The sequence below is a fragment of the Acanthisitta chloris genome, unplaced genomic scaffold (genome assembly GCF_000695815.1).
Source record: "Acanthisitta chloris isolate BGI_N310 unplaced genomic scaffold, ASM69581v1 scaffold8628, whole genome shotgun sequence".
NCBI lineage: Eukaryota > Metazoa > Chordata > Aves > Passeriformes > Acanthisittidae > Acanthisitta > Acanthisitta chloris.
Genome location: NW_008687530.1, coordinates 20,348 through 30,967, shown reverse-complemented (window position 1 = coordinate 30,967; position 10,620 = coordinate 20,348). Strand labels below are relative to the sequence as shown.

The 10,620-nt window shown below is 45.9% G+C and overlaps 1 protein-coding gene across 1 annotated transcript in view; it reads left to right on the top strand.

Annotated features, from left to right (window-relative positions):
* Positions 1-1,751: 1,751 nt before the first annotated feature.
* LOC103807887 (forkhead box protein N3) overlaps positions 1,752-10,620 on the top strand; it is a gene marked incomplete at its 3' end in the record, with an annotated part of 28,602 nt that continues 19,733 nt past the window's right edge. The window contains exon 1 of the mRNA XM_009080635.1: positions 1,752-2,294. Coding sequence (XP_009078883.1) covers positions 1,752-2,294 — 543 coding nt within the window. The remainder of the gene's footprint in view (positions 2,295-10,620) is intronic.

The following is a 10,620-nucleotide window of genomic DNA, read 5'->3' as shown; positions in this document are numbered from 1 at the left end:
ATGGTCAAAATCACGGCGTGACGCGGCCTTCTGGGAGGATACTGGCAAATAAGCAAATTAAACAGAAAGAGAGCAGCGTGTTGTCATAGCAACAGTGCAATTAAATTACTGTCAGCCATCATATAATTTTCGTGTTTAGAAGCTCGTGGGATGTAACTTCCATTCGGAGTCAGAGTTGAGCGTGCAGTGTGGGCAGGCCATGCCAGAGCCCCCGGACACCGGCCAGGGCCTTGTTTACCCTCTAGCTGTGCTGGATGCGGTTTTCAAAGCTAGGAAGTAGGACCGACGTTAAGTTTGGCCTCCCGGTGTTTATATCCCCTCGGTATTTTTTCCTCTCCCGGACACTCGTGTCAATCCGCACATTCTCTCCGGGCACGTGGGGCCATGGGGTGGCTGAGCTGCCTCCTGTGCAGAAAAGTTCTGTTTGTTTCCTTCTTGGTAATGGCTGCACTGGTGTGAAGTGTTTATTGAAAGACCCGCGGAACTTTCAGTTTTCGTTTTTGCCCGTTCCTAACAGCTGAAATAGAGTCCTTCACTCCTCTCTCCCAGGACGGCTGTGCTGCTCTTTTCTCCCTGCATATAGGTTGTTCCTTCTGTTGTTACCTGTAGATTTTTTTTGCCTTAATGTACAGCGTCCACTGCGTGACTGCATGACTTCAGGAAACTGCCGAGGTTATGTTTTAGGTGCAGGGAATCGTTTTGTTCTTATTCAGTGTTTGTGCAAGAAGTTTCATCCTTTTAAAATGCATTGTTAACTCCCTCCGGTTTTTGTCCCGCCGCTGTTCACATCTTCAGACTTAAATCCTGACAGTTTTACTCTATGTAGAAGCTAAGGGAGCCTGTCTCCTGTTTCTGATGTAGAATTGTTGGACTCCTGTCTCCTTCCCTTGAGCTGGGCACGTACCCAACTTCACTTAGCTTCTGAAGGTGCTCAGGCCCTCCCAAATATTACTGCTCACAGGTGTTCCCCTCAGGGCCTGCTGATGCAATGCCCTCAGCAGCTCATCCCACCTCTCCCAGGCCCCTGCTGAGCATCACAGGAGTCTTCTCTGTCTTCTCCCGTGTTTGAAATAGGATTCAGCTTATGTTAAAATCTCCTCTGTTTACATACGTTTTAAAAGTGCTCTATTCCTCTGGTGCTTGTTTCCCCGTGTCTTGGCCCTGGTTCCAGAGCTACCGTGTGTTGCTTTCTCTCCTCCTTTCTCCCACCTTTGCTGGTTTTGAAGTTCTGCTGTCACATCTGAGGCTGTGGTCAGGTTGGATGTTTGTCTGCCTCAGCCTTTAGCCAGAGTGACTTTAGTCACAGTGCTGTTGTATTGTCTGGAAAAGTGAAACAGCTGAAATGAATCTGAAGCAACTGGCCTTAAGTCCCTCGTATTTGTTTATTCACATGCTTATTAAAGCGATACAGTCAGAGTATTCAATGATTTGATACACCTATTCATCATTAAAGGGACCCCATGTCTTGGGGATTTCCTGTGTGGGGCTTCAGATACATGCAACTGAGGTGTACTGGGATTATCATCTTACTCCATCGACTGAAATGTCTTCCCCTGTGCTGACTTGAAATTATTTTGCTCAGCAGTTGCAGACGAGTGTTTGTGTGAGTCTGTCATGTTTAATACAGATGGCCACTGACCAGTTAGGGGAAAGCTGTCGAAAGTTATGCAGGATCTTTTTATGAGCTAACTTTTGTCTCTGTTTCCTTATCTCTTTTCTTTGGATTCACTCTCCCAGGAGTTGCTGTCTAAATGGGTCCAGTCATGCCTCCCAGTAAGAAGCCAGAGGGCTCAGGAATTAGCGTTCCCAGTGGACTGAGCCAGCGTTACCAAGATAGTGATTTATCAAAGGCACTTCACGATGACGAGGACCTAGATTTCTCTTTGCCTGCCATCAGATTAGATAAAGGGGCCATGGAAGATGAAGAACTAACGAATTTGAACTGGTTACACGAGAGCAAGAACTTGCTGAAAAGCTTTGGGGACTCGGTGTTGCGGAGCGTTAGCCCCGTTCAGGACCTCGGTGATGACACGCCGCCGTCGCCTGCCCACTCTGACATGCCCTACGATGCCAAGCAGAACCCAAACTGCAAACCTCCTTACTCCTTTAGCTGCCTCATATTTATGGCCATCGAGGATTCACCAACCAAAAGACTGCCCGTAAAGGATATATACAACTGGATCTTGGAACACTTTCCGTATTTTGCAAACGCACCCACTGGATGGAAAAATTCTGTGAGGCATAATCTATCCTTGAATAAGTGTTTTAAGAAAGTGGACAAAGACAGAAGTCAGGTAAGTTTTGAACTATGCGAACCTGTCTGGCTCTGAAAATATTCACCTGCTAATCCCAGAATGTGTCTGTAACAGTGAAATACAGACTATGCAGCCCTGTCCCTGGTAATGTAGTTCATTAAATCCAGAGAGCCAACATTTCTTTAGCATTGCTCATTCTGATTTTATTAAATTCATTGTCTAGACATCCGTAAGAAAGTACTCGGTGTGTGTATTTTTTCTTTCCCCCCCAGCTGGTGTCTTCATGCATAGTGGTTAAATATTGTTTTTAGTTATCATGCTGTGGTAATGGTTTCCAGCTATACTAGATGAATGTAATCATGTTATAAATAGGCTGCTTGCTGTTCTTGGCTTATACAAATGTATAGTGAAAGGGTATGCCTTATGTAAGAGTCCATTGCTTTTCCCCTGGTCTGTGTTGCAATCTGAAAAAACTTTTCTTTCTCTTAAACAAGCAGAAGTAGTTTTGGGTTTTGGTGATGAGGCTCTGTTCCATTTCAAGCGGGTTTTAGAGAAACTCTTCAAAAGAGAGCAGACAGGCCTGGCATCAAAGGTGAAAGTTATTCACCAGAATTTCAGTTATTCTCTCCCTGGGCTCATGCTCTGTGCCTGGTGCAGTGCAGGAGCCTGGGGAGCACATCTTTGCCTTTGGGTCTCAGTTGTTGCCTGGTTTCATTGCTGATGTGTGTCTGCAGGAAGAGGCAGTGCGAGGGAATGGGGAAGTGAGCTGAGCAGTGGAGGCTCTGCACAGCCTGCTGCTGCGTCAGGCTGCCTGCGAGCAGGTATCAGTTTCCAGAGGGAACCGTCTTCAGAAGCAGTGGTCTGGATGAATCTTGGCAAAGTATGACTACACTGATCAAAATACCAGCTTGCAGATTAGTTTCAGGGGCCTTCTCACAGGTTAGGGAAATAAATAGTGGGTAAAAGCCCATCACCGACGGTCTGTCTCTAAAATTGGCTGAAGATCAGAAAGTAGACACCTTCTCCTGGCAGAAACAATAGATGCACTCAGCTTTTATATTTCAATGAGGTAAATGCTGTGATTGTCTTGCGACTGGTTACCCTGAAACTAGACTTCTGTTGGTGGTGCTGTTCTCCCTATTTTGTGTGCGGTTTAACTTTAAATGCTGTGGAATAGGAGCTCAAGGAACTCTAGAGGAAGAGTCATACACTGCCCTAAACTAGCAGGAGCTTTCCTTTTTTCGAAGATTTGGCACTTACACCTTTTTCTTCTTTGCTTTAAAAAATATTATTACCTAGAATCCACTGTCCCCATATTGCTGATCACACACTGCATGTTGGTATTTTTATCAATTAGACGCTGTGAAAGACTGTGGGATTAAAAAACCTGTTCCTGAACTGGATCTTGTTTTGCGTAAACCAGAGTATTAAATTCTCATTTGGAAGTGAAACAATAATAAGCACCACACCAGACTTCTATGATCCTGCCCCAGATTGTCAGAAATCTTCACACAACACATTTAAAAAACCCCTAATACTGTAACTGGCAAGGCATGTGTTTAACACTGCCATTTGTATTTTGTTCTGTCCTTTTTCCACTGTTTACAAATTGACTATTTAGATTTCACCTTCCTTTCTATGAGGAACTTGTCTTCATGTCTATCTGTCAAGTATCCGGCCATCCTCTGAGCTCGTATGAACAATACCACGAGGCTCAGCTTCTCCACAGGGAAGTGGCAAAACACAATGCATGACTGGTCACCTACATCTCAAATTCCTGGTTAGAGCTGTGGGTACATCGCTAGACAACAAGGTGTGGTGGGAGGCCTTGCCTGTATGAATTACAAGGTGGGGTTTTATTCATTCCTGGAAATTCCCAGATTTATGAGAAAGAATTTCTTCCGCTTCCTGGAGATGCTAATAACTGCAGGTAGCCGGCATTAAGGTGAATGAGATGGGAGTCTCAAACGTAAAATGCACCACGGCAGGTCATTTAAGTCCCCTGCTGGGCGTTTCTTGTGTCCTGGCCGAGGGATGTGGCAGACAGAGTCCTGAGTGCAGAATTGGCCCTCAGTCAGAGTTGCTGAATCAGGCGCTTGACAGCTAATTGTGGACTTGGAAAGCAGTAAATGTCACCTGATAGCTTTGAAAATACCTTTGCATGTGTGCACACACAGGCTTGGGGTTGATGCAGTACTTTGCAGCGGGTGTCTGTGATGTTCAGAAGGAAGGTGTCTGTCTGGTTTGGGTCTGGGGCTTGGAGCAGGGGAATGGGGGACCCTCCTCTACGAGGAATCATTTTATGCCACTTCTCCTTTGCAGCCAGATTCCACAAATTGCAGTTTTGGAATCTGTCTGTTTTACTGTTTTTACGTGGGGGGGAAAAAAAGCAGCATTTAGCGAATGGCATCTTATGAAATGCTTCGAAGATGAGCTCTGAAGTGTGTACAGTGTCGGGGGAAGGAGTTAATCAGTGCTGGGAATTGCAGGCATTTGCCGTTGATGTGCATTGACACATTGTGAAAAGCTAGAAGCTTTTCCTCTCATAGTTGTGCTTTCCAGTGTTTGTTTGTGTAGCCTTTCAGTAATCGTTTTTCTAAAAAAAGTTCTGCTGAACACTTAATTCTCTTTTGAATTCCCTCTGCATAGTAGTTTTCTCAGTCTTGGGTTCCACTGGTTTATATTCATGGGGCTAAATATGCATCTAATAGTCTGCAGCTTTTTCTGCCTGCATATGAATGCTTGAATTTCCTGATGTGAGATCAGTGTAACAGAGAAAAAAAAGCCAAACAGGCTGCATCACTTTAGTTTTTGACTTGCCCTGTCCTGGTGCTTTTAGGTCTGGTGTGGAATTCTGGGAAAATACATTCTTCTGCTCATATTTGTTTTTACAGTGCTGCTGTTCCACTTCAGCTGCAGTGCCATCAGGCTTACCTGGCAAGCCGGCAGGCTGCTCTGGATGGAGACAGGGAGCTGGGCTGAAGAAGGGAAAATGCTGAGCCCTTGATTGTACAAACCTCTTTGCATTGAGCTCAGCAGTTTAATAATAGTTGGCCAGAGTATGAAGTATCACATGATGGGGAGTGGATGAGGAGTTCCCTGGCTTTGTTTATACTGCCAGACCTGTGAATTCACTTGTTCAGATTAATCCTTTTGTGAACGCACAGATCTAAATGTCCTTTAGTGTGTGTCCCATTTAGTACAGCCCGTTAGTCCATGACTTCCCTGACTTCCCTACCATCTGGTCCTTGGCTATAGAGAGGAATTTTTCTTGTATATGTGTCTCCATAGCAACGAGTTTGCAGTTGATATGGAAAGTAAGCAGTTGCCCTAGCAACGGAGTTACTGATGTGGCAGCTTCTCTGCTTGCAGGGAAAGGGCTAAGCTAGTTCAGACCCATTATGTAGGTTTGCTGTGATTATAGCTGCGCCCACTAGTGCTGCTCGAGCTAAGGGGCTGCTGAAAAATTTTGTTACAAGCTCTGTTCCCCCCCCCCCCCCCAGCAAACATTTTTTTTTTTTCTGCTTTGAACAAAGGCTGGTAGGATTGTCTTTTCAGGGTGTGTGATATATCTGCACCTTTTATGAATGCAAACTTCCTCAGTCATCGTAATCAGATGTGGGGAAATGATGTTTGACCTCATTGGCTTCACTGCAATATTTTTGTCTCGGTGAACAGCCCACGGTTATAAAGGCTGGAGCTCTTGTCCCCTGCTCCAGTCTGCTATTCTGCTGTCTTTTCCCCAGTCTGTTCTTCTTTGGGCATCCAGTCCTATCCAGAGGGTTCCTCTTTGTGTGTGCTCTGTGTTGTCTGAGATAGGGAAACACAGACATGCTCCCAGCTGTGTGCAGGCTGAAGAAATTCAAGTATCTTAGAGGTTCGTTTGGCACTTGTACTGAGGGACATCTTAATAAAAGTATAATGAGGGTAAAGGATATGTTTATGGGGACGGGAGAAGAAAATTCTCCTCGCTTGATGTGGAAGTTATTCTTAGAAGTACATGGTCCATAACTGGGTCATGGAGATCCAGCCAGGCTCCTCCTCCGTCTGGAGCAGGCTCTGAGATCTGAGGACTCCGGAATGGTCCTTGAGCTCTGTGACATCTGATGTCCAATTTGTCCTCATCTAATTCACTGCCTCTCTTAAGCGCTCGGCCAGGGCACCTGATGGGAGATGTGGGGGACCCTTAGGGCGTGGGAGACTTTTCAGGAGTCCCTCCTGCGATTGTCTTTTCTCTGATATGCTAATGTCTGGGCTTTTGGCAGGTAAAACCCTGCAGAGAGATAAGGACGAGTTGGAGCTAGAGGCAAGGGAGTCTGCTTGTTCTTTGTTAGAATCTCCTAATCCAATCAGCATATGCACAAAGGCGAGGGACCCTGTCCTCCCTCTTTTCATGTTGTTATTTGAGGAAGATTTCCTGTCAAAAGTTCTGTAACACGCTGGGGTAGAGATGATCTCCTCCGTTTTTAATGTTGTTATCACCTAGACTGACCCAAATAAGAGAAGTGTCAGAATTTCACTGCATTTATAACATCTGGTAGAGCTACAGTGGAAAAAAAAAACCCACAAACCTGACAAAACAACCCCTCAGATTCATGCTAAAAGCTTCAGATGATATTGATTGCATTAATAAAATAATGTGCCAAATAAGCTGGTTCAGCTGTTAATTTCTCAAATTATTAAAAGGATATCTTGTGATTTTAAGGTGGAATTTGCCTAGTTTAACTTGAAATCCATTTTCTTATACCCTGTCTGTCATACCAAAAAGCTCTTTAATATCAGAATTTTTCTCCTCAGATTGGTATGTGGAGAAATGAGGGTCATCTCTTCCTAGAGCAATCATAAAAATCTCTAGAACCATACCATAAATGGGGTTGCTCAGGCAATTTATGGAGAGCTTTTCTTGAACCATTTTGGTTTTGAGTTGCAAACCCCAGAAATTATACACAATGTTTAAATAATAGATTTCCTGAAGCTGTGCATGGAAATAACATGCTTCCATTTCACTGGCTTCTTACACCAGAGCTAACTCTTTGGGGTCTGCCTGTACCAACTGGTGTAGAGCTGTGCAAAGCACAATCTGTTCTTTTTCAAGTCATGATGAAGAGCTGGCAACATCCAGAGTCCTCTGCAGCTTGTATCTCAGGTATTTATGTTATCTTGCTCTTGGTTAAGGTAGCCTGTGGGCAGCAGCCTGCTGGGTAACTGGGGTGTTAGTGGCACAGTGAGAGGCTATTGACCTGCCGGGGGAGACTGGCTGCTTAGGTTAAGCAAACTGGAATATTGGGCTCTGCCTGTGCTCCTCATGCTCAGCAAAGGTGATGTAAAGCATGTTAAGCAGCGCTGCAAGAGCCCAGGAAAGCAGGAGAGAGCTGCTCTTTGCCCGTTGGGATTGGGCTTCGGTGGCGTTAATAAACCCATTTCTCAGCTGTGGTGGCACTCCCTTGCTGCTGGCTCTTTGCTCCAGCACCTTCCTGGCACACAGACTTTCTTGTTTCTGTAACAAACTATGGATCTGGTTAGAGATCTGAGCTGGCTGTATTTTTATCTTTCCCTTTTCTTTTAATTCTTGAGTTGCTTTTCAGCTTAATTCCCCAATTCAGGTCTCAGTGCAGTCCAGCTAACAGTTGTGCTGACATGACAAGGGGAGTAGAGATGATGGGAAGGTGGGGAATACCTCCAGGTGGGATTGCTGAGGAGACAAACCATTCCCGACAGGAGAAGGGCTGGCAGCTGCAGGTGGGGTAGTGGATGTGTTCCCTGTCCCCAGATAAAGGTTAAGGTGAAATGAGAACAGAAGTTTAAATATGGTGGGAGGCTTTTTTCTGCTGGACGTGTTTCTTTTGGTTTTCCCCTAAGAGCAGGACTGTGCTATTTGTTGTTGTGGCCTGTGTTAGTGGCTCTTCGTGGTGTTTTGCAGCTGATGTAATGTGATCGAAGTCTGGGCTGCCACCACCATGCACGATCCCTACCCAGTCTGGCCACCTGTTCCCTTTGCTGGGAGACTGAACTGGTCTGGGGCTGTATTGCCAGCCCCCCTCGACCTCATACTGGGACATGTGTCACCATGCAGTGAGTGGGATGAAAACTATTTGTTAGTTTTTGTTTGGGTTATTTTTCAGTGGGCTAATTTAGTTGGATTCATTTTCAGTTCCCTGTTTAGTTCATGGTCACTGTGGTCAGAGGAGCACCAGTGTCAGCACAGGCCATGGCTCAGCTCTGTTTAATCTGGCATGAAGCTGTGCCTGCGGCTTCCAGCCAGCTCAGAGCTGACCTGGTGACAGCAGAAGATGGGGAAGGGAAGGGATGGAGGATGCTCTTAGCTTTCAGAGCATAGACTGCACTGAACACTGGGGCTGCTTGTGTGTTCAGTCAGATATGTGCTTGATGCTGGATTGGGCCCATAGGACATGGGTGAAATGGTGCTACAAAAGCTGCACTGGGATGTGTGTGCACACGTTTTTTGTCAAGGTTCCTTTCTTTCTATTGCCCAAGGTTCTTAATATTGGCAGTAGAGGTGGCTCTGGGTGGAGCTGTGCTGTGAATTCTCTGAAAAGCCGTTACAGAGGAGGAAAAGATGTCTATAAAATCAGTTGTCAGGCTTTCTCATGCTGCTGTCGCTATGTCCTCATCATCTCCTAGGTTTCTTCCTGATTGTCAGAGAGCTAATGAACTGCCATTGTCACTGCCAGCAAAGGAAGCACAGATCCTGGAGGCCTCGCTGATGAGGGGCTGAAGGACATGGGTACACAGGAGCACATTCACATGTCCATGAGTGAATGTGGCAAGACCTCCTCCTGAGCACCAGACCCACAATGGTGGCTGTGCCAACTCCAGTTGTGACTCAGCATCAGAGATGAACTGGGCTTGCTGGTCTGGCTGAGCGTATGCTCTTCCGGCTTGCATTTCAGTGCTTCAGCAAAACATCAGAGAATCCATTGTAATTACAAAATACATGTCCCTTGGACTTCCTCCTTTCTTTCCTGGAAGGGAAGTGTTCCACATTGTCTGAAAGAGCACAGCGAATTGTGCCGTATGGCTTTTTTTCCTGGGTGAAGACTTTGTCAGAAAGCATTTAAAAGTCTTGATCATACTTGAGCAGTTGAAAATAATCGAGGAGTTGAGAATACTCTTCAGGCAGCCTGAAGTATCCTTTGAGTTCTGGAGAAGCTTTCTTTCCTCGCTCTGGATTCAGGCAGTTGCTGTGTCCCACTTGCTGACCCAGGCAGCTGAAACCTTTGCTCAGTCCTGCAGGGGATCTCTGCATTTCTGGTAAACTCGTTCAGACTACCATCCTGGTGGGGTCTGAGAAGCAGTCTCCAGACTGCTCATACCTGCACCTTCTGTGTTACTTTCAGCTGATTGCTGTATCTTCACCATAAAACTAGTTAAAAGAAATGAATGGTATAGAGTAACATAAGCTGAAATCCTTATGAAAAAGGGATCCAGCGTGACTGTTTTTAATTATGTTGGTTATTTTTATGTTGGTCAGTGGTGGGTTAGCATATAGAAGTAGTTGACTTTTGTCATTCCAAGACTGGGCAGACTGTTACTGTATGAGGTCATGGTGTAAGCACTGTATGTTGCTGTAACAAAGCAATGTGTCATGAAGTTCAACAAGTCCAAGTGCAAGATTCTGCCTCTGGGTCGGGATGATCCTGGGCATGAGTACAGAGTGGGAGATGAACTCACCAAGAGCAGCCCAGCAGAGAAGGACTTGGGGGTTCTGGTGGATGAAAAGCTGGACGTGAGCCGACAACATGTGCTTGCAACCTGGAAAGCCAACCACATTCTGGGTGCATCAGCAGCAGTGTGGCCAGCAGGTCAAGGGAGGGGATTCTACTCCCTCTACACTGTTCTCATGAGCCCCTCCTGGAGTATTTTATCCAGAAGGACATGGACCTGTTGGAGGGGGTCCAGAGGAGGGGCCACTAAGATGATCTGAAGACAGGAGCACCTCCCATGGAGACAGGCTGAGAGAGCCTGGAGAAGAGAAGGCTGCAGGAAGACCTCATTGTAGCCTTTCAGTACTTACAGGGGGCTTACCAGAAAGAAAGAGAGTGACTTTTTACACAGGCACATAGTGACAGGACAAGAGGAGAGTTTTACATTAGATGTTTGGAAGATATTCTCTACTGTGAGGGTGGTGAGGCACTGGAACAAGTTGCCCAAAGCAGCTGTGGGTGCCATATCCTTGGAAGTGTTCAAAACCAGGTTAGATGGGGCCCTGAACCTGCCTGTGGCAGGTGGGCTGTGACTAGATGGTCTTTGAGGTCACTTCAAACCCAAGCCTTTCCATGATTCTATGCAGTTAGTCTTGTGAACACAGATTTACTTTAGAAAAGCCCCATGTGGCTGCCTCTGG